The sequence below is a fragment of the Polyodon spathula genome, chromosome 3 (assembly GCF_017654505.1).
Source record: "Polyodon spathula isolate WHYD16114869_AA chromosome 3, ASM1765450v1, whole genome shotgun sequence".
NCBI lineage: Eukaryota > Metazoa > Chordata > Actinopteri > Acipenseriformes > Polyodontidae > Polyodon > Polyodon spathula.
In genome coordinates, this window is record NC_054536.1 from 83915775 (window position 1) to 83940882 (window position 25108).

At 35.4% G+C, this 25108-nt stretch overlaps 1 protein-coding gene across 1 annotated transcript in view; it reads left to right on the top strand.

The window, feature by feature from the left end:
- Positions 1–25108, top strand: part of LOC121313521 (piezo-type mechanosensitive ion channel component 2-like) — a 181866-nt gene that overhangs the window by 87708 nt on the left and 69050 nt on the right. The window contains exon 5 of the mRNA XM_041246172.1: positions 17501–17663. Within this exon, the coding sequence (XP_041102106.1) occupies positions 17501–17663 (163 nt within the window). The remainder of the gene's footprint in view (positions 1–17500; positions 17664–25108) is intronic.

Here is a 25108-nt window from a genome sequence, read left to right on the forward strand (position 1 = left end):
AACCACCAAATAATAATTTTTTTGTTGTAGTGTATTCAGAATAAAATAACACCTATCATATAACAACCTAAATATTCTACATCTGTTTAATTCTAACAAGTAAGATTTATAAAATAATCTTAGTGTAAATATTGTAACCTGGCCAAAATAATAGAAAATACATTCCAACATTACAATAGTTTAACTTTACTAATTACAACTAGCCATCAAGTACTGACATCAGATGAATCTTAGTCAAGTTACTTTGTTTATTTAATAACCCGTAAATAATTCAAAGCAAGGATACTTGGTTGTGCTTTTAATGGTCAGTGCACATGTTGATGTCACTCCATCCATTCACAGAAAGTCAACAGAAATAATAAAAAAGTACTTCTTTCCATCTCCAAGTATCTTGCATTTTCTTATTAGCCATTGTGTTGTTCTGCTTAACATTTAGTATGTCTTTGTATTCATCATAACATTAGACTACCTTTTTAATTTCAATGTTACTCAAATTTGGATTTTTAGCGCTCTCGATATACATTATTTTATTCCAGTTCACACATTCAAAAGGTCGCCGGTGCCACTCTCCCAGAAGCCGTTTCATAACCGGCTAGCAACAGCTGCAGAAGCTGCTGTGTACAGTCATTATAGAGGAACTCAAGCAGGGATCTGTTAACATTAGCTAAAAACAAGGTAATAAAATTGGCAACAATTTCAAACAGAATACGCTATTACAAGCATTGCATAATTATGGTCCTTACATTTAATATGCAAATAACAACAGGTTTAAAAAAAAAAAAAAAACATGCGTTTCTACTAGTAGCTAATGTATAAGGCTGTTTTTTTGTGTACTTGAATATGTAATTCGAGTACACAATATGCTATTCCAATAGTTTATTTTTTGTTTATGTGTAATCGTGTATTTGACTACACTGACCCCCGGATCCCTAATTAGAATTAGGGATTATAATTCAGTTTTAGCATTGCTGTGACCATATGGTAACAGCTTGGTTGTGGGTTTACGTGTGAAAAAATTTGTATCATTTGTACACATACATTTTCAAATCTTGAATACAGTATTTTAATTTTCTCACAAGCACACATATGTGTGCATGTTAAATGGCTGAAGTAACATATATTGAAAGGCTTCGTTTAGCCACTTTCTTTTGAGATGTGGGCTCTCTTTGGTTACCATACACAGTTAGAAAAATACTGAAAATAAAAACCACCATGAAACAATATATAAATATATTGAGCCAGATAAAATTGCATCCAGGCCAGTTAATACACTAGCTCAGTGGCCCAAGGGGCCAGTAGTTAAAAATCTAAACGTAGAGTACTGATGGTTTTAATTTACTTAGGAATTATAAAGGCATAGCTCTTAAAACACTAGCAAGGGTTCCAAAAAAAAAATAACTACTATATATATATTATATATATATATATATATATATATATATATATATATAATCTATGCATTTAAATATATAAAGTGCTTTACAGAGGTAGGCTGTGTACTGTGCATTATGTGCATAGTCACTTACAATAGAACATTGATTTAACATGTCATCCGCAGGATGGAGCACAAGGAAGTTAAGTGACTTGCTCAGGGTCACACAGTGAGTCAGTCAGTGGCGTGATATATACAGCTCTGGAAAAAATTAAGAGACCACTGTAAAATTATCAGTTTCTCTGGTTTTACTATTTATAGGTATGTGTTTGTAAAATGAACATTTTTGTTTTATTCTATAAACTACTGACATCATTTCTCCCAAATACCAAACAAAAATATTGTCATTTAGAGCATTTATTTGGAGAAAATGACAACTGGTCAAAATAACAAAAAAGATGCAGTGTTGTCAGACCTCGAATACAATACTAATGTTTTAACTTAGGAAGATTTCAGAAATCAATATTTGGTGGAATAACCCAGATTTTCAAGCACAGCTTTCATGCGTCTTGCAATGCTCTCCACCAGTCTTTCACATTGATGTTGGGTGACTTTAGGCCACTCCTGGCGCAAAAATTCAAGCAGCTCGGCTTTGTTTGATAGCTTGTGACCATCCATCTTCCTCTTGATCACATTCCAGAGGTTTTCAATGGGGTTCAGGTCTGGAGATTGGGCTGGCCATGACAGGGTCTTGATCTGGTGGTCCTCCATCCACACCTTGATTGACCTCGCTGTGTAGCATGGAGCATTGTCCTGCTGGAAAAAACAATCCTCAGAGTTGGGGAACATTGTCAGAGGAGAAGGAAGCAAGTTTTCTTCCAGGACAACCTTGTACTTGGCTTGATTCATGCCAAAGCTGCCCGATTCCAGCCTTGCTGAAACACCCCCAGATCATCACCGATCCTCCACCACATTTCACAGTGGGTGCGAGACACTGTGGCTTGTAGGCCTCTCCAGGTCTCCATCTAACCATAAGATGACCAGGTGTTGGGCAAAGCTGAATATTGGACTTCTCTGGGGGTGCTTCAGCAAGGCAGGAATCGGGCAGATTTGTCTTTGTGAAGGACGCATGAATCAAGCTAAGTACAAGGTTGTCCTGGAAGAAAACTTGCTTCCTTCTGCTCTGACAATGTTCCCCAACTCTGAGGATTTGTTTTTTCCAATGGAGTTATCATTTATGACCATTTGAAAATCCTGCCCTGTCTCTAATTACTTTGTTTTATAAATGATACGATATAGTAGTTATGTTCAAATTGCAGTATACAGTTGACTCCACCTAATCGGGATACTGATAATCGGGATTTCTGCTTAAATGGGATACAACTCTGGGAGTCAGTTCTTCCCAAAGCTATTGATGTTGTTTAATTGGGACGTCACTTTGTTTAATTGGGATACAGTATTTTCAAATGATAAAAGGAGATTTCTTTTCAGAACAAGACAGGTTTGAGTAGCACAGTGTAGCAAATACGTGATTTTGCTGTGACTTGCGTAAATTGTGTAAACCACGTTGAACTCTTGAAAAAGGAGGAGTCTCCTGTGGTTTCTCAGGCTTCTGTTGCAAAGGTTGGTGTGTCAACATCGCAGGTGCCTCGCCTTGTGATACGATATGATTTCATTCTTTTTCATTTTATGTAGCACTAAAAAACAACGATTGATTTTGTTTAGGAATGAAAAAAACAAATTGACTCATATTTTAAATTATGTGTTTAACATTTAATCATAATGCCTCGTATTTAAACAGTAAACTCAAGAAAGATAGAAGTTACAGGAGAGGAGTCATCATTTGAAGAAGTTAAATAATAATAGTAAACTGTAATAAAATATTCACTGCTCTGGAGGTTATGGAGTGTACTGATGCAAACGGGAATGGTTGTGCATACCGAGTGTGTGACTAAAGTAAAGTTTGCTGATTGAGGATTTCTTCCCCATTAATTCGATTGATCCCTGCTAGCCATTTAGTAGAAACATTGGTTTAATGCGTGTGTTTTGGTGCATGCAGAACAAAGACACATTTTAATAAAAAATGACTCTATAATTTAAAAAAAGAATAAATGCAGGACACACTTTATTACCATCACTATTCGTAATTGTATTATTATAATATTTTGACGATTTAAAAGCCTATTTATTTGTTTCACATTAATATCATGTAAATTAAAGGGATTTACTACTATTACAATATACATTTTATATGACGGTCTGGTCTCACTAATATATTATAACAATGGTGCTTTTAATCTGCAATCATAATATATCTGCTTACATGTATTGAAACCCAGTTAAATTTGTTTAAATGACTTTTATGTTACTGTAATAAATAACATATTGCTGGATAGGTTTGCATATACAAAAAAATTCAGATAAACTGGCCAAAGGCAAATGAACACATTGCAGTCTCACAAATTATAGACAGCATTGTTGAAAGGGCCAAAATGAGCAACCAGCTGTATTTTCTCATTCTAACAGTTTAAGTAAGGTTTAAACAAATCTCTTTTGAAAAGCATTTTTTTTTTCATTGTAATGATGAGATACATTAAAGCCAGGATGCAACTGGCATGTGTTAGTACTGTTAAGGAGGTCGGAGAGGAACATCTGCTCTTGTCAGATTTAATGAATGGTTGTGGTCAAGCTCCAACAATACATACATTCTCACCCTTAAAACCTGCTTCTCATTCACAGGAAGAATTTCTTTTTTGAATATATTTTGTCCACGACTTTGGCATCTTTGCTTTGCGATGCCAGTTTTTTTTTTGTTCATCACTTAAAAATAACATTGTCTGTTTTCTGCGTGGCACAAAAAGAAATGCCAGCCATGTGCAAAAGTCCTGATCCATCAGGAGCCCCCCCCCCCCCCGAAATGAAATCCTGGCGGTCCATCACCAGCAATTGCTCAGTTGACAAAAGTGTGCGAAATAATTGGTGTCTGTTTCAGATGAGCTGAAAAAAAAAGAAAACATGTGGTAATATATTATCATCCAGAAGGTGATGAAAAGGGAACCTAAAGAGGAAAGAGTTGGACAATACTAGATTGTAGCAATAAGCTCTTTGGAAATGTAGCATTTTTATTAAACTGCCAGTTTGTATGCTGAAGATGCCCCAGTGACCTGTACATAATGAACCTTATACTTTTACAGCTGTACATAGCCAGACTGTAAACTCTGGGAGTTCTAATAGACTTGTAGGGCTGTAAATGACTACTGATGATTAGAATGGAATTATACAGTTAACCACATTATACACAATACCAACCACTTTGAGGTCATTCTTTAAGCAACAATTGTATGTGAAATAATTCAGGTAGGCCATAGTTAATTAATAGTTAATAGTTACCCATATATTGTTTGTTTGATTTTCCACTTACAGTTCTCTAGTTTTGTGTTTTCCATTTATTTCCTATGAGCCCTGAATTTGGATGGTCAAAAACTTATTAAAAGAGTTCAGTAGAAGGTGTGAGGAAGGAAGCAGCGGGTGTTAGGTCAATGAGATAATTTCCCCAGGAAAGGCATTCTTAGTTGTGGCATCTCTAATGTCCATGTTTTTGTGAAATTAAAAACTAGTAACAAGCAATTTAGCAGGATTGTTTAAGGACTTAGGGGGTGTGTATGCCTACAGTATTTTGTTACAACCAAACAGTGCAATGCAGTGATATTAGCGAAGCAGTGATGAAAGGGTGCAGATAAGAGGCCTAGCAGTGTTTATGTAGTTTTTGTGCAAATGGTTATGATGCAGCGCATATTCTGAGGATGTAGTAGCACAGCTTTTCGACTATAAGCAAATCTGGTGCTAACCTATGGAGAAAGTGAAAATAAAATGTATGTGCTGACAGCACTGAATCATTTTCAGTGTTTTTTTTAAGTGTTTTTTCTTCTCTCTTTTCATGGAAAACAAATATATTTCTATACAATATTTTATATGATTTTAAACATTCAGCCTGTGGTTTTGTAGTGTTCTGGTTATTTCCAATGAGTCATACATTTGAATGGTCAACAGTTCAGTGGAAGATGTGAGGAAAGAAGGAGCAGGTGTTGAACAATGAGATTGTTTCCCCAGGAAAGCCATCTTTTGATGTTTCATCTCTAATTTCCAGTAGGCTGCTGCCTCCTCGCAGCTCATAGGTTCATGGAGGGTTACCCAAGTTCATGTGTTTTACCAAAGTACCTAATAATCTTAAGTGTTGCTTAATATGTTTATTGAAGCCTTACTCAGACTCTGTATGCAAAAAATAGTCCACTTTTTCATATCATTCATGGGAGGGGACTTTTAAAAATAAATATAATAATAGTATAGTGAATGTTCAATATTAATTAAATTGTCTTATGTTTAAAATGTGGGTTGGGACTGATATGTAATTACATACAATAGCCTTAAATATATACATGAAAATATTAGTTTTACAACTTTGGTTCCAAATTACCAGCACTTTATAAATGTAACACAGTTGCATGTATTTCTGTTCAACCGTGTTTATATTCAACTCTCTGCATCCCCATCTCTGCCCTTGCAGCCTAGAGCAGCTACCCCTTGGTCCAAATGTAATTGTTCAAATCAGTTACCAGTAGCTATTTTGCCAAATGGTTTGAGCCAAATATTACAATAAATGAATTTCTAATTCACTCACATTTTAAGGATTTTGTCCTTAACAGTCAGAAAATTAATTATATTAATTGTTGAACTGTCAGACTGTGGTATATATATATATATATATATATATATATAATATATATATATCATATATATATTAGATAATATATATATATAATATATATATATATTACTATATAGTTACTGTTATTATCAATGCAATCAACAAATACTTCACACAAATTGTTTATTCAAAAGAAAACTTCTCCAACAAATTGTTTTGGTGCTCTAATGATAATATAGTTTAGTGTTTGTAAGAGACATTTTAACTGCTTAATTATGTTCTTTTAACTTGCTATTTTTAACTAAACAATAGGTGCATTCATTTCCTTTCTCATAGATAGGCAAAGAATAATTGTTTGAAAATTGTGCGTGTAGACATTCGGCTATGTTCTTGTATATTTTGTTGTTTGTCTCCGATAACGATATGGAAGTTCTTATGAGAGACTGGTTTCCGCCTAAACTTACCAGCCTCTCCCTAGTGTCCTGATTTTATTTACAGCATATTGTACATGAATCTGTGTTCCCATTGTTCAATGTTATATTTTATGTTATGCATGTGACTCAGACAAACAATAACATTAGTAGACAGCAATGTCTGTAAAGGGGTGCTGATTAAATCGAATTACTGCTGAATAACAACAAAGTGACACAACCTTCAATTTTTCGATACAAAAAATATCACGTCTATGATGCAACCTTAATACACAAGATGCGGCTTCTGTTTCAGGGTGCATTGCTGATATTTCTGTATTTTGATTAAGTTTCATTTATTGTAAAAGCCATTGTGCCAAGAACATCAATCCTTCCCAACAGTATACTTAGGATGGCTAGTACATTTAAAGAAAAATAATAATAATCAATTTTGAAAAAGTGTGAAATATCAGGTACTTTCATTATTAGTAGCTGTTGATGTACGCTGGACAACATGTTAATTCAGGAAGGCCTTTATAAAATGGTTGAAATGTATTTTAGTAGTTTTCAAGGTGCCTTTTCTATATCATAATACAACTGGTGTGGATATTTGTATGACTAAAATAATGCAATTAATCTAGATAGACGAAGCTAGCTCACTACATTTAATAAGAAAACTAATGGAAAATATCTTACTAGGTCTCAATGTTGCAAAGAAAATGACTCATGTTATCTTAAATACTTAAAGCTATTTACTAGACATCAGTGTTTTTTATATAACGTTTTTATTATTGTTTAAAATATTCTCTTGGCTAACAATGGACATTTCCTTTTTACATTTTGTTGGGATTCCCTGGCTGTGTTGCTGTTCATTAAGGTTGTCCCAATTTATACGTCCAAATCAGATGTAAAACACATTTATTAGCTTTCTTTGGTTCATTTAACCTTTTTTTTTTTTTAGCCTTTTGTAGTTTTATAATGGAAATTTCAGATCACGGTTTATTGCCACTGTAAACTGTCTATAAATGTGTTTTGCATCACCCTATTGCTGCATTTTCAATATTTTATAAGACAGAATTAATTGTTTTTGCAATGTTTTATATTATTTTGGTTTTAAATGAGAACTTTGTTTTTAACAACCTTTACACCAGAAGCTATACTTCCACAGTGACTAGATCAGGAAAGGTTTATGTACTGCATACAATACAGTACAATATATGCAATTCATTGTATTACTGGTACAACTTAAATTTTACACAACACGTAATGACGTTCCACAAAAGGTGGATTACTCCACTTTCTGTAGGGGTGTTATTTCTCGAATGAGCTATGCTGTTAATGTCAGCTGACAGCATTAATAAACATAATCACACAATTTCCCCATAAATTAAGTTTGCGATTTAATCACGGCTGATAAATGGTTGCATTGTTACTGTGTTTGTAGTCTGATACAACCACTAAAATTTACTATAAATAATATACAGTAAATGTCGGTAACTTACCATCTGGTTTAATTGCTGTAGGTGGACAGTCGCTGACAGTTTTGATCTGTGGGTATGTAATCACTTTCCTCTTCATCATCCATATCAGTGTTAGCATAGAGACTCTGCACATCTTCTAGTTGTAATTTCTTTTAATCTTTTCAATAAATTGATCGGGAAAGTGGGTACAAACACTTTTCATGTAGAGAATAATGATTCTGACGTTGTAATCAAGTCTACGTGAGATATCTAAACCTGTTAATATAGAAAACGGACATGTTTTTAGTGGTAGATGGTATTTTAAGGTGTATATATAATTTGAGAAACGCACAAAACGATTGGCTTCCTATACATACCGTCCTAAAGTGCAGTTACATTATTTGTATGAACATCTGTAATTTGAGTGTGAGAATATATATATATATATAGACACACACACACACACACTGGTACGCTGATATACACACGCATTTTCTTGGTCACATACATTTTAATAGTAAGCAGCAAAAATGTGTGTTCACAATAAGTTTAGTGAGATTTCATTCAAATATTACATCTTTCATTCTTTTTTAAATGTATCGCAAATGTATTGCAATTGAAAATCGCAACACAAATCCATAAATGTTTTTGATACAGTGTGTCAACACATACAAATTATACACTTATTTATTTCTCTTTCGCTGTATTATTTGTACAAAGAAAACCTAATATAAATATCCGCTGCGATTACAAACTTAAAATGACAACTCTGGTGAGAGTTTGCCACGTCTTTGTAAATTGGGAATTAAACTTAACACATATTATTAAATAATAGGTAATATGTCATATTAGAAACTGTTATTATTACATTTTAAACACAAATATAATTGCACAGAAAAATAAATTGCACGACAAATGATAAATTATTTCTGCTTATGACGTAGCCAATATACAAAATAATGCATATATTGTATTTCTTTATTTTGCTAATATTTGGAAATATATTGCAAGTAAATGTACAAAGAAAACCTATAAAATAAAGTATCCAGCAATTAAATGTAATCTTTGTAAACTGCGTAGCCTAAAGTTAACCTATTATTAAATAATAATATGAAAGACATGTTATTAATATTAGAACGACGTGTGTTTGATATTTATCACATATAAAGTAGCTTTTAATAAAGATCATGACAACATTTTATATTTTAAAACAATTAACCAGACACATTGGAAAGATTACAATAACAGTCTTCTTAATTAAAGTTCACAGACAGAAAAACTCGACGGCTTAACCTTGCCTTTAAGTTCTAAGATTCGTGCATGCGTGGAAAGGCTCAAGAAGGCAAACCCTAACTTATTTGCCAGCTAACTTATTTCCTGTCACACTAGTGTTTCCATTACTTGTCACAATTAATCCTTACATTACTTAACTACAGCTATGGCCAAAAGTTTTACATCAACCTATACAATTAACACATTTTGCTTTATAAAGTCGAAATGGAACCTGATGAATAATGTTACCTTAACAAATTTTATTAGGTACAGCTTTGTAGTTTTCCATATACTTAACAAAAAAACTAACAAATTGAAAAATGTGACATTTAGACATTAAATACTGTACTACTATTATGGCTTCTGGTAGACTTTTGCAATGTCATTTTGTTGTTTATTTGATTACATGATGTTAAATAAAAATTCTAAATTATGTTCATATAGTTTTTAAATTTTTTTTTTTTATTATGTCTTAATCTTAATTTTCTAGGTGATGCAAAACTTTTGGCCATAGCTATATATTGGATACAATTTCACTTGCCTGACTTTTAAAATTGTGAGAAGTCATTTCCTTCAATATTTAAATAACTAATAACTACCATAGTCTTTGTAGCTGTATCTTTACCTCAAACCACCATGGGAACACTTTGGGAACAAACTTGCCTCCGTCCCATTTGTAAAGAAATAAACTTGTTCCACAGCATTATTTTAAGCACTTAAAACTGATTAGTGTTTTATGGTGAGTGTTGGTTAAAGCATGAATTTATGCACTGTTTTTTTATGTTCATCTTTGCTACTGCAGCAGATCACAAAGTCATAGTAGGACTTTTAGCTGCTGCAGGCTGCAAGCCAGCCTTTACCTTTATTTGCAATACAAATAATTACAGTGAAATTAGAACCTGCAATGCCCTGAAACACACTTTTTGGCCTTTTTCCTTATGAATAAATCATTGTGGAGCATTACATGCTAAATGCCTGTTCAAAGAGGGTTGAGAACGAAGCCTATTCTTTTTTTTTTTTAAGTGTTGTACCTATTATCATTTTGAGGTGGGTAACTAAAGCCACACATTTGTGGTAAAATGTTTGCCAACAAATGTAATACTTTGTTCTTTTTTCGAATGGTATGGCAATAGTTTCCATCTGTTTTTTTTGTAAAAGCCATTGCTTGTCACCTTTTTGAACTGCCTTCAAGTAGTTGTGTTCATTATCACATGGTGAAGCAATTCTCTTAAAAAGAAGGGTTCAGAAATGTATTCAAATATTAAGAAAGACTTAAACAAAGATTATAAGATTTCTAATGCCATATTTCCATTTGCATCTTGAAACCAGCTTGTTACTCAGTCAAACTGCTACCTCTGCAGTTCCATCTGCAGTCTACAATCCCATCTGCAACCAGGCGCTACACAAATGTCAAAGATTGCCTGTATGTATCACGTCTTATTTAACTGTCATTAAAGTTAAGTTGATAGTAAATAGGAATTGTATTTTCTTACAGAAGTAAAACTAATTCTACTGAGTATAGTACATGTTTGTTTTTAATATAACAGTATACTTTTTGCTATTATTATGAACTGGGATATTTAGTCACATAAAAATCTATAAAGTAAAATATTTGATCTATTAAACAACTAGATGGAAATCTTTCTAGTAGTGGTAAACGATTCTCACTATTACAAGTCGATTTGATTATCAATTCGATATTTGAAAATAATCCCGGTTCCGATTATCGATTATTCTAATAACATCATTCATAGGGGGAAAAAAGTCACAAAAAGGTTCCTGATTAAATGTTTTTCTTTATTTCTAATTAAAAACTACAATAAAGCTTCAATAACTTTTTTCAACAGCACTTTCAAACCTACAAAACATACAGTATGCATTGTATTGAAGTCACTACTAAAGCAGTTTAACCAATATATAAACAATACCAGGGTTGATAATGCTGCACAACAGAAAAGAATAAGATTAGTAATACGTGGCTGGCAGTTTATTAACTCATTAAATATAACGTATACAAGAAAAAAGGGCAACCCGAAACAAGATATTATAAAAATAATTGTTAGTAATTAATAATTACTAATTATTAAATTAAATGTAATACAAGAAATAGTAATTTGAAACATTTTTGTTTATTATTTAAAAAAAAAAATGTAATTTCTTAACCTGCCTCGCTGACTAAACTAAAATGAGAAACCGAGTCAATAATAACAGATGCATAAAAGTGAAAGTCCCAGTAAAGTAACACAAAACTCCGGGTAGCTCATATTTATGTTGGCAGAGCTTATATCGCTAATCAGGAGGGCCTCTGCAATCTTGAAGTGCACTGGCCTACAGCAGGGGAAATTTTCGACGACTAGCCTAGCAGCTCCCCCATATCCAGTTTCCTGGCCCAGTTTCCTCCAGTTGAGGCTTCTATTGCCGCCTTGGTCCGGGTGCCCAATTTAGCGCTCCTTTCTAAGGACGCTTGACTGCCCAAAAAACAGTGCCGGGAATCTGAGGTGATCCTCAAGAGAGCCTATTCAGCCAGTGGGTTCACCGGGAATTATAACAGAATCCTGGTAGCCTACTAGTTGCATTTGCTGTGGTCCCACTCTGAGAACCACAGACCCTCACCACAACAGCTTAATGCACTGCATCTCCATGTGTTCAAGCTCAACGGACAGACTTTGACATTCCCAGGCACGTGTGCCTGTCGGGGACAAAGCACCGCTGTTGGACGCCCCGATCACTGCAGGGCCAATGGTGGACGAGATGCTGCAGCACTCTCATCGCTCATGGGAATCCACTAAGGAGCTGGTTCTCCTGCTTCCCAAGCGACCACCTCCAGTATGTAAACTAGCGGTTATTCACTGCAGTTCAAGCACGGCCCCCCTACCTTTCGGGGCACAACATCAGTCACTGACCCACAGGAGGCCGCGGTAGTGTCTCAGGAGGTAACAGCTCTGCTGAAAAAACAGGCTATTTACGTGATAGACCCCCTCCATTTGGAGGAAGGGTTCTACTCCAGGCACTTCCTAGTGCCCAAGTGGGATGGTGGCCTCAGACCGATCCTCGACCTCAGACAGGTCAATCTGCATCTGAGCTGAAGGAGGTTAAAAATATTGACGATGCAACAGCTGTTGCAGTCAGACAGGCCAGGCAACTGGTTCACCACAGTGGACCTCAAAGACAAAGAAAAAAAGAAAAAAACTCACAATGACTTTTCAGAAATATGAAATATGTATTTTAAATAAACTTAGAACTTCTTCATGTCTGTGTTTAAACATAAACTCGATACCTCAGTCCCATACAGTGGATGTACAATGTGGCATTAAAAGAGGGTATTTTGCATTTGTTATTTTGTAACTAACCTCAACCCATAAAGTACCGGTACACATAACTAAGCTACATAGAGACCTAATTTAAACTGGTTGGTGAACCAAAAGTAAATCATAGTGTATCCTTCTGCACTGTGTTAACAAGCATGGTCTGCCGCTTGTTAAATTTTATGAAGCAAATCATTTTCACTTCAAAGGAAATGTGGCTGGAGTTTCCCTGTTGTTGGTCTCCTTTGAAATGGGCATTCATGTGTGATACATGCTGAGTGCAACCAAACATTTGTTTAAAATTTGAAGCGAAAAAACTAAACATTTATAAGCTTTACAAATGCAAAATGCATTTGACACGAAGGACCTTATGGGTTGAGTCAGTCAGTTCTTTCTGTTGTCTGGTACAGTCCTTTGTAAAAAAAAAAAAAAAAAAAAAGAAAGAATAAGGCAAGATAAGCATATGAAATATTCATTGTGGTGAACAAGTTCTTATTTTTAAATAAGTGTACTGTTGCAGTTAAATCAATTAATCTCAGACAAAGTGTCATTAATAAACAGCATGCATACTTGGGTCTTTATTATACTAGGTTATAATTAATGGGTGATAATAATTTAGAAAAAAAGGTGAACATGCTAAGCTGCTTGAAATACTTCAGAAATTGCATACAACAAACTAAGAATAGTTTTAATACTTCTTGGAAATAATATCATATTGAATCGTCACTAGTAAAGCAATTTTAACAAACTAGTTTTACACTGTATTTCTTAATGTAACATAAAGATCTATGTGCTGGTAAAATGGCAAAAATATGCTGTACAACTAGAAATATTATTTAATTTTGTATTACCTCTGTCATTTTACAATGTTTGAAATCATTCACAATGTTTCTGAAGTCTGTTGCTCGATAATGAGATATTTATCATTTTTCTCTATTGCTCATGCTGGTGTGCCATTTTCATGGTGCTGTGACTGGGATCTCATAGATCCCCAGGGTTAAAGGTGGAAGAGTGTTACAGGTAGGGTTGTGTGATTCGCTGTCATTACAGATTATCACCACTGCTGGTGAGATGAAGTTAAAACCTGTATAACCACGCCTACAGGGTGCAGAGTTAGGGTAACTTGCAACTTAATATTACGTTGGTCAATAACAAGGTAATAGAACTTTTCAATAATATTAGTTATTTTCTGCAAAAAAGAAACAAGTTAGTCTCATTACCTTTTCTCTATTGTACACTTACGCTAGTGGTCTTTTCTTTTTTTTTTCTTTGTCGGTGCCTCAGCACCAATAATGCAATCTTCTTCCGGGATGTCTCACAATAGTCACAACAACTGTTTCACAGAACAAGACAAGAGAAAGAAATATAACAAGTAATATAACACGCTACTTTTTATTACTTTATATTACTTTTTTTTCTGAAATTATATTACATTAAATATTACTTTTTATTATTACTTTTTTTTCTGAAGAAACGAATAACGAGTAATAAGTTACTTTTTTCAGTAACGTACCGAACTGTGGCAGGGCGTTTAGTAACACTGCAATAGACAACTGTACAATATTTACAGGGGTAAGAAAACTAATTAAAAAAATCAGGTCCAGGTTTTGGGGTTTAGCCAGGAAACCAGGATTAGCAGACCTACCTGTTGCTCTTCAAACCTGCATTTTTCCGGTACCTTTTCCCCCAGCTTTTGTTTCTAAATGCTTTGTGAGTCCTCATATTCTGTGAAGTGTTAAAGATTGCATTGTATAATGTATATCAGTGTTAGATTAATACACTGTTTGGGAGAAAAACTGTTAAAATATCAAAAATAAAAATTTAAACAGCAATATAGTTTACAATAGAGTAATGAATAATTTTACACCCTCTTTATGAGCTACAGATCAGCTGATTTCCAGAAGGGTGCAGTTCATTTTAGACTTTTTGGCTGTTGATCCTGTAGTTAAACATCTAATTGTTTTAACAGAGAACAGTAAGTTCAAGCCCCTCATCATACCATGCAAAGTAATACCACTGCTGTAAAAATAAAAACAGTTATCTTGACTTTAAACTTTGTTTGTGCCAACCAAAGTTTAGGTGGGGGCGAGGGGTGAATAAAGAATTGCATTGCACCCTGTCATGGATTGCTTGTGTGGTGATGTCACACGAGGAACTCAATGACACAGACTTTTACAGTGAAAGCGCTGCATGCGCTGGTTTATTAAATGAACAAATACAATGTTTAAACAAAATGCAGAACACTGAACAAAACAAATGGCACGTTGGCCAAAATAAATAGACAGACAGGTATTGTGCTGGTCCTTCCAGCAAGAGTAGCAATTGTTATTTAAATTATTTATTATTTCTTTTGTTCTTTCTCCACTCTCTCTTTCCCATTCTCCACTGTGAACACACAAACCTCGATTGAGTGACTCGTGCATCTATATATATATATACAGCTGTGCCGGGATTCAATTACTAATTAATCATTCACTTGAGTCCCAGCACATTAACCAATTTGTGCAATCCCTGTACCTAAATACAAATATACATTTTAAATCACCCATGTTACATAACCCACACTCTGTGCACCAATACATACACACCACATACAACATAAAACATAAAAACTACGCACAGGGGCGGGCACCCCGCCACGCACCCCCTAGCCAGTCTGACACACTCCATACATGCATACAGTATATTACACATGTGGCATATAGGTACAAACCACAATAACAAGGCTATCCACTCTCTCTAATTGTAAGATATTACTAACATTAGTCAGTGTATGTGTTGTCCAAAACCATTATCTCTGCATGTACTAGTAGTTCCATTAAATGCAATTCTTAATATGATTTTTTTAAATATTATAAGAAGGGACAGGAATGGTGCTGTCCATTTAAACAGAGGTACAGTAGTAGTATAAGCTCTAGTTCAGGACTTTAAGAACCACCTTTTGTTTTGGACGTCTGTACCTGATCCTCCAGGAAATGTTTCTTTTTCAGGTCACACATCTCACTTGGCACCAATCCGATGAGAAGCAGGAGAATAAAACATTCCTAATGCTTTGCACTGCATTTCTGTCTGTCTCCAAGGGCCTGTTGCAGAAAACCTTATTTATTACAAATTGGGCTAACTAAAAACAAAATGCTAGTGGATGTATAACATTTCCAGACGTAATTTAATCCGCAATTACCGTTACCTCAGTTGATAAAGCATTTATTTTTCTTAATACACAATAGGCTTTTTTGTTAAAACAAATGAATCTTTTATGACAAATTCCATCATTAGCATGAGCTTAAATGATGATCATTACTTTAAAACAAATCATAGTTATGACGCCAATCATGGATTGTGTGATACGTTAATTAGCACTCATTTTCTACAGTGTTACCTTTAGAATCTGTATACATCAGATTTTGAAGTGGTGGCATGTGTAGACTTGGCAGTCGTGATTTGTGTTCTGTTTTACTGTAGCAGCTTGCCAGTGTCTCACTGTCATGATCTATTGTGACCTTCAAACTGACAGGTAATCAGACAGTGTTTAGATTATCTTGCTTACATAGCTCTGAAAATATTTGTGGAATCTCATAAGTATTTCTTTAGATCTTTAAGATTAGTCCAACATTTCTGATTCTATTATAATGATTGATCTCCTTAAATAAGTGATAACCAAGGCTTTAAAATCCACTTTTGTACCTCTTGGCAATTGCAGATTTGGGCCCTATTTACAGAACTTTAAAGAATGTTATCTTAAGGACTTTTTATTTTTTTTGTTAAAGCATCAGTTTAATCAAGCTTGTAGTTCATGACACACCGTTTAAAAACACAGTGTAACTTAAGAGAAGATTTATAAACCGCTTTTTAAAAAAAGACAAGTCTTCACATGTTTTGTGAATATGTCCCATTGTCATCGGGTTCCCCTTTCCTGTGATGAATGTCTTTTGGCTTTTTGCTTTAATTGATACTTTTGAGATATTTCTAATACAACCCTATAGATAAATAATGCTTTGATACCTGCTGGAATGACGCTTTTCTGTTGGTCGTGATAAAAACAAAGATCTACTTCAGCTGCAATCACACCAAAATAGCACATGCTAAAAACCAAAGGATTTTCATTACAATCAGTGGGGGGACAGTGATAAGATTTTTGGTAAAGGAATAGATTCTAAAATCTTGGTTAATACTGTTTTAAAGCTCTTGCTGCAGCTTTACAGGTAGCACAGTAAACACTGTGTCCAGCCTGGTGTAAATAGCTTAGATATCTATTTTTGTGTGTGTGTATGTATGTATGTATGTATGTATGTGTGTATATATATATGTATATATATATATATATATATATATATATATATATATATAGAGTAAATCACAGTTTGGACTGGACCCATTCTATGCCCAGACCACTCAGATGTTTGCAGGGTTTGGAGTATATTGTGTATATTGGTTTTGTCATTTTGATTGTGTGTTATTTAATTAGATTATGTTTTGAGATGGCAGGGCCCTATGGTTTACTACCTTCTGGCTAAATTGAGCTTCTTTGTTTAAAAATCTTAACTCAAGCATTTCAATCAGAGGTATGTGATGTGGGGGTGATACTATTCCATGCTGCGTAACATAGTACAGGGTGGCTATACTATGCCACTAGGGGGAAATACTGTTTTCTAAAAAAAAAAAATGTTATTGCATTCACTGAGAAATAATGAGGAATAATGTCTCTTAAAGTATAGTAGGATTTCAGAGGTAAGCAACATATTGAGCTAAAACCACTAGAGTATAACTGTTAGGCATGTTAAATAAACACAATTGGTACAATTAAGTAATGTGTATTTCTTTAACTTTAAGAGATAACAAACAAGGTGAAATTTAATACGAGCAAACTTAGGAAGATGCCAGACTGATGTCAAGATGAATAGCTGCTGAAGTGTGCTGAGTATGTTTACCTGTCTGATACCTGAAAACACTGAATGTTTCTTCTTTTTACTTTGCAGTGTAAGAGGAGCAGATCCTGGCAATGGTATTAGGGTGTTCCTACCCGATATTGGGATGTTTGTTGCAGGCTTGGCAACATGGCTTCTGTGCCGAAGTCTGGCTCAGAAAACACCCACAGAAGACATGGTGCAGTACAACACAGATTTTGAAAACGATGAACAGGTACTATTTTTTATCTTTTCTGATCTACACTCTTCGATAAACTCTTCTGCTCCCACCCATCTGTTTCTCTTCCACTAGAAAGACCCTTGAGTCCTCCCTTTCAGTTTTCAGCTGAGAACTGATACAGTACACAGTACAGTTCAGGAATTGTGTGTTCAGCTTCTGAAATGGTCGAAAAATATTGTTCAGGGTCACCACAGGCTGTCAGGGTAGCAGTGATGCCATGTTCTGAGAGGTTCTGCACGGATATGTGCCAGTTTTAATGAATGCTACCTTCAAATCTTCCAGGGAAGTTGGTGGATATCTGCATCAAAGTCTCCAGAATGTAATACTAAGACCACATTCAGCAGTTATGAAACATCTGTAATTTGTGAAGCCTTGCTTACAGAAGCTACTGCGACAAAGGGACAAAGGCATTTATCATAATTTTAAAATAATTACAGCCCTGTCTTTTTTTAAAAATGACAGTGTTGTTTAAATAAAAACATACATATACCTAGCAATCTACACTGTAACTTAATATATTCACAACACATCAGTCCATCTTTCTAAATAAAAACAATTGCAATGAAAGGAAAGTACAAACAACTGTATGCGATTAGAACAATATTCCTGAAATGTACCATTATGTCAACAGTATAGTCATCGAGTCTATAATTGCACTCCTTTTATGATGATAGTTAAAATTGTTTTTTTACGACATCTAAAATTGTCAGTGTTTATTTCTTCCCCTGATTGCTGCTAAACTTTCAATCTTAAATTAAAATACTAATTTAATGATTTTGTCTCTGTCTAAATAGTCAAGCTGTGCAGCGTATTGGTTCTGCCAAAATGGTATAGTTGGCCAGAGGAATGGGTAAAACCCAAACAATGCCTGCTAACAGAGACAAAGTTAAAATGCCCCAAAACACGTTTGATGGATCAACTCTGACCCTGAACAAAAGTTGATGATGTTGATTAAACTCTGCTTGTGCATTGATTAAGCTGAAATGGCTCCAAGCACTGTTTCAATTGATCTGATCTCAACTGGAGCACTTCTTTTTTACGGTTCATCTCACACTGTTCTGGATCAATTGCATCTAATAAAATAGTGTGTTCTATGCCAGGCTGAATTAGTAAACTCCAGGTCTGTTTGGCCAGCACAGGTCCTAATTGTGTATGTGTTAAAACACCACAATGCAGTCTTGCACCTCTCAATTAGTTGAATTGTATGGAGGTTTTGTGAACTCCACTGGGGATAGACTTCTTTTCATTGGCATCTATTGTATAGGCACATATTCATATTATATCTTTAAGTTAATCAACATTAACCCTCACAGTTTAATTAGTAGTGTGGTTCATTTGCCATTTGTCAAGTGTGGTTTTCTGTGGAGCTGTTATAAAAACCAGAAAGCTTTGAATTTTTTGGATGTTAAATATTGTAATGCAGACAGAGAGTGGATTTTAGAAACCTTTGCTGTGGATGTAGATCATTAAGCTTTTAAGCATGCAATTAAATAGGAATTGAATTGAACAAAGTGCTGCATTTACTTAGGCACTTACTGACTAAGTACAACATTTACTTGTACTGTATTTCATCCCTTCCTTCAATATTGGTCCTAATACAACATATTTTATTGCTGAGGATGCACACAGCAGTGTGCCCACACTTCCTATTCCCTTTCAATAATGCTCCCATTAACAATTTGATTGCATTCCACAGTTAGAGCACACATCTGTAGTGAATTATGACTGTGCTATTTTCATTGGCAGCAGCGTTACAGTTACTTGGGCTTCTTTCTTACCTTTATACGAGTAGACTAGTATCAGCTCTCTTAAGTGTCTGCCAGGTGCCAGCCAAGTACTCCTGCTTTAAATGTTCTGTTTCTTAATAAAAACAGTCTGCAGACGTGTTCTCTCCAAGTGTGCAGCCATTTAAGAGTGGTAATGAGTTGGAAGGCAGCCTGATATCTGGCAGGCCTTTCTACTTCATGACTCACAGCTAATTAAAACCACAGTTTTTGCTTATTCCTGAGACGCCATGAGTTTGCAGATAAATGAGTGGCTCTTTATACAGAAGATTTGAATTTTATTCTGTTGAGGCTTTCAGCATTTCTTTTTCATCAGCAATGTCAGTTTATATGATGTAAACCAGACATTTGGTTTAATTCATATTTTGAGAATCCTCTCATAATACAGCTTTCCTCCTGCTGTTAAAATATGAAACACTGTCTTTTCATAATGTTTTTTTGTAAAATGGAAACACGTTTTCTGTCTGTGTCTTGTTATAAGCTATATACAATCTCTCTTCTTCTTTTTCTATTAAATTTGACTCTTGCAATTCTGCTTTGGCATCTATTGCATTGTAATTATTCCTTAGATCTGAATGACTAGTTTTATGGACTAACATGCTAAATGCTTTTGACTTTATATTGGACACCCTTGAAAGGAGCTATCACATTGCAGTGACATGCTCATTCAAATCTGGTGCTTATCCATTTATAATAAAATATAGTTTGTACTTTCTTTAGCACAAGGGGAGTCTGATATGACAATCTTAAACTTGTATGTCATGGTTAAGTTTTTACAAACACAAGCAAAAGCTTATCCAAATGTGATGAAGTTTTTAACACAAGTTCTGTGAGCATCAGAATATGGTGATATAAGTAGAGCCAGTATGTCTTTAGGCATCCGGGTCTGTCACACTTTTTTATATGTGTGATGGAGGTGGTTATGGTGATCTTCTTTTATGTGATACTGATAGCACATATGTATAACCATGGCAGTCAATTTATAACAAGCACATTCTTTCAGCATTTGCATGCATGTAAAGTCAAGTTAGAATTAGATAGAAAATCAGTGTTGAGGAGGATATATGAAGAAAAAAAAAGGTTAATTGATTTCCTCCTGCTCAATCATTTTTTTTAATGAATTCATAAATACAAAGCAGAACTGTAAAAACAAATTGGCAAATGCACTTTCCGGTTAGCCAGCCAACAAACATTGGAGTTGACAGGCCAGCAGAAGCAGGCGGCTGAGGTGATGAACTCTCTTCCCCTCATGGGTATGTCTGGAGGAATTCTAATAGGAGACCCGTCCATGCTGTCTACCCCAAATACAGAATCCTAATCATTATTTGCCTGTCCTCTCTAAGACAGTACTGGAAATATAAATGAACACATGAGGCAGTGCAGTGTCTTTCAAGGAGGCTTTGGCAGACTTTTCACAGGGCTTCACTGCTTCACAAGATGGCCAAGAATTCAGAATCTACTTTTCACTGTGCAAAAGGTCATGTTGCATTCATCTGAAAGAAAATGTGGCACGTTATTGAAATTCTGTTTGGAAGCAGCTTAAGGGTGCAGAATGAAAGTCGTGAATGGCTACAAACTTGAAATGATGCTAACATTTTCAGATTGTTGCAGTCATAGCAAATTATTTGGGAAACAGATGAAGGTAATGATGAACGCTTTTGAAACGTAACAGTATACATTTAGCAGTATGAAAAATAACTCATTATAATATAAAACTACTGCTCACCTTTTCTTGAGGACTGATAAGTACCCAACTACTGTAGTTTCCTGTTTAAAGTGGCATGAAAAACTTCCAGATAAAAATAAAAACAAAAATCACACCTAAATTGAATGAATGCAGTCCTTTGTGGTATATTTAATCTTTAGTAAAATCAGTTACAGTATACTTTCCAATTTTGCTGTGCAGTAATAAAACCTTCACTGTTTAACCTAGTGAAAGATTACCTTGCCATAACCCCGTTGCATAACTTAAAAAAAAGATAATTTTTAAAATTCTAAAAGTGGATTTTGTATTGCATTGTTTTTCACATAGAAACAGTTAAGTTAAACATGTTGGGTGTTTAAGATCCAGTACAGCTAAAAATGGACAGATTATTAAGTTATTTTGCTAAATACAAAATGATTTCCGTTACATGAGAGTAGGTGTTAAAACTTCATGCTGATATTGGACTCCGCTCTTGTCAAGATAAGCACCAATAAGACATAGCTTCTTTTACTGTAAACTAATGTGATCCACCTGTGTTTCCTTCCACCTGGTGATGTAGATATCTTTCTGCCTGGTGTTGATGGCTGATGTGTAATGCTGGCTCCAGGGATCAGCCTATTTTGCCTCCCTGGTGCATCAGCACACACAATGGCTGTAATGCTAGATCCAGGGATCAACCACAGTGCTGCCTCCCTAACGCATCAGCATGACAACCAGACTGAGCTGAGCTGAGTAGGGTACTTCTCTGGGGTCTTCAAGTGGGCACCTTCCATCCTTGGTGTTTCATCGACTAGCCCACAACATCTTAAGAGGGCTCAACAGTGATGCTGGCATCCCAGCATCACCCCCTCCATCCCCCACTCAGCTAAGCCCAGCTTACTTATCTTCCTTTCCATCTGGGTTGCTTTCTTTCTACTGTGCTTGAGGTCCCCAACCAGAATCTTGTCGCCTCAACCAGAGCCGGTTGCTGCTCCTCACTGCTGCTTCAGATAAGTTTATCACTATGCGTCACAACTCTTGACCACAGAATCAGATGTCTCTGAGAAACCGGGTTGTGGAGTGAGCCACAAATCCTCGACAACCCACCTCCACTGGGTAAGCCCTCCTCTCATCTATCACAGGGGTGCTGATATCCTGCAAACTATGGTTTGCTTTTTGTCGCTGGATTTCATTCAACTGACTTGACTGACTTCACAAAAAGTACTTATTAATGTACTTGTCCCTTCTCCCTCAAGCATTTCATTCTCCCTTGATGAATCTTCAAACCCTTAACCGTTGTCACTTTCCAGCCACAGACACAAACCTGGAGCTCCATGTCTTTGCTAACTGCAGATCTTGAGCTAGTCCTTTGCAAAGTACTCTCCATTCTCATATCCGTTTCCTTTCCTAAGTTGTAAACCGTGTTGTCAAACCTTGAGTCATCTTCCACCCCCATTCTTGTATACTCTAGGGTTTTTTTTCTCTTTATTCTCTTAATAGCCTTGGGCAGGTGTCTCCAGCATCCTGTTCCATTTGAAAACACAGAGCTGGATCCTGCCAGCTAGGGTGGCTAACCCCTGCCAGCCCCAATGGGGTTTATTTCCTCCTGTCAGCTATCTCTCCAGGCTGTCACAAAGTCTTTCACATGTCGACATATATATCTGTATATACTGTATGTATGGAGATGTAACAGAGAGTATATCAGAATACATGCATATAGCCTGCTTACTTTAAAATGCTTTTCAAAATGTACTGAAACCCAAAGAAAAATAATTTACTGTATATCTTTCATCCATTGTGAACTGTCCAGTAAACAACTAGTGTTATGTGAACCTCATCAGTTTGTTCTTTGACTAGTCATTTAGAAAGCTGTATTAATGTCCACATAGTTAACTAGATGATTGCAGCAGTAGCTGCTGGATGCAATAGTGTAGATTGCAATAGCTATGCAGAGTGCAGGCAAGCAGGGTAAATATGCTCAATTTTGCATTGGATGTCTGGCTATTAGCATTATTAACACTTCCAAAGATGTGCTGTTTATTTGTAATTGAGCAAAATAATCACCAGCATGGTACTCGACATGTCTTCGAAACTGATGCTTGGGGTTTTTAAATGTAACAGTTTTCCTTGTAGAGCCATTACAAGTCCTGGTAGTGGTTTAATTGGTGGATTGTCAGGGGTCACGTTATGAGTTCATTAAACCCAAAGGTTCAGCATTAACGTTAAGAGCTCATTCACTGTTACCAAAATGGAAATGAAATATTATTATACACAAAATAAAATGCTAGCAGATTTTTTAGATTTTCTGTTTTTTTTTTCTATACACTTGGAGTTAATTTAATTCTTTTCTGTTAGTAGCTGTAATTGTCTCATTGAAACATGTGTTGCGTTGTGATTGTTTTCGCACTCCTGTTGAGAACTCGCACAGAAATGATTAAATTTGTAGTCATTTTGTGAACATGAATTGAAGGTCATCTGTTCTGATAGAATTTCCCTGTTGACTAATACCATTTTACATGTATGTTTGTTTTACTTTCATAAACCCTCAATTGTTTTGTAATAAAATCCAATGCACAGGAGATGTGTTTGGGGGTTTTAGTTTTCAGGGATTTGGCTTGTCTTAGAAACTCCCTATCCAGTATTGCTTTGCCCTTTTTTAGATGGCCCTGTTGGCTTTTCATGACAAGTCAACTAATCAAGCTTGAAGATGGCAAATTCCAAAAAATCTTGTTTTTGTTAAATATGTACAGAAGACACTTTAGCTCACATTTTCACTTGCAGGGTGATGCTTTAAATCATGCTTTCTAAGTACCAGGCTACTCTTGTTATGAAATCAGCTGTTTAAGCAAACCCTAAAGAAAATCATTTTCATAATATTTGATTCATGAGCTTATTGCTGCTTGTAACTTAAAGTGGCCTTCAAAAGTAGCTTAGTCAAGTTTAGAGCTCACTGTGAACTTTATTGCTCAGAACCAAGCCAAGTTTCTAATCCTGTCAGGTTAGGCTAAAGGGTATCTGATTTAGTAACAAACAATCACCCATCTTGACTTGACAGCTACATTTTAAACAACATCAATATTAGGAAATGAAAGACTATCAGATATAACTCAAAAGTTTTATTCAAGCACATTATATCATACTCTATGTGTACCCTACAAGTCTGCTCCTTTGCCAGTCAGCTGGTGTTAAACCACCAAAATCTATTTACACTGATAGAAGCATGTGGTATGCAGAAGGCAGTCCTGTGCAATATTTCCAGAACACTATTTCCATCCGCCCAGCCACCACCTGGGACATAAATATGTAACCGGGACAAAACCTGGATTTTTGTAAATGCTTCAGGACACCCTTTTTGAAACTGGGACTGTCCCGGCCAATATATAGCTCGCTGATATCTGCTCTCGAGTTATTGGGTAAAAAAGGAAGCTGGTTCAGTCGTGAGATTGGAGGACACCCACTGAACCTTCGGGTCTTCTGAGCCATGATAAGAATTGCTGTGGTGAGGGGAAAAGCAATTGGGCATTCCAAATTGGGGGTAAAATAATAGTTGGATACACTAAATTTATTTAAAAAAAAAAAAAAAAAAACCAAAAATGTTATTGCTTCAGCAAACAAATACACAGTCCTTTCTTCAGCAAACAAAAATAAAAATGAAACCCACAAGGTTGGAGAAACGATAAACAATCTACACTTTTAGTTTAACAAAAGAAATGGTCAATTCTTGTTGAAACAAATTTCAAGGGACCAGCAAAAAAATGGTATTATTAGTCATTCGTATTATCAGGAGTCTAAGCCAAATGTATCCTGTCAGTTTGTATTGAAGTTACAGTAACCCAGAGTTACAGTTGCTGCACAAGTTAAAAAAATGTAAACACCATGCTGACACAGAGACCCCAGTTGGCTCTCTGCGAGGCTTACAAAATCACTTTTCATATATTACTAAGCATTACTAGTTGCTCAACTATTGAATG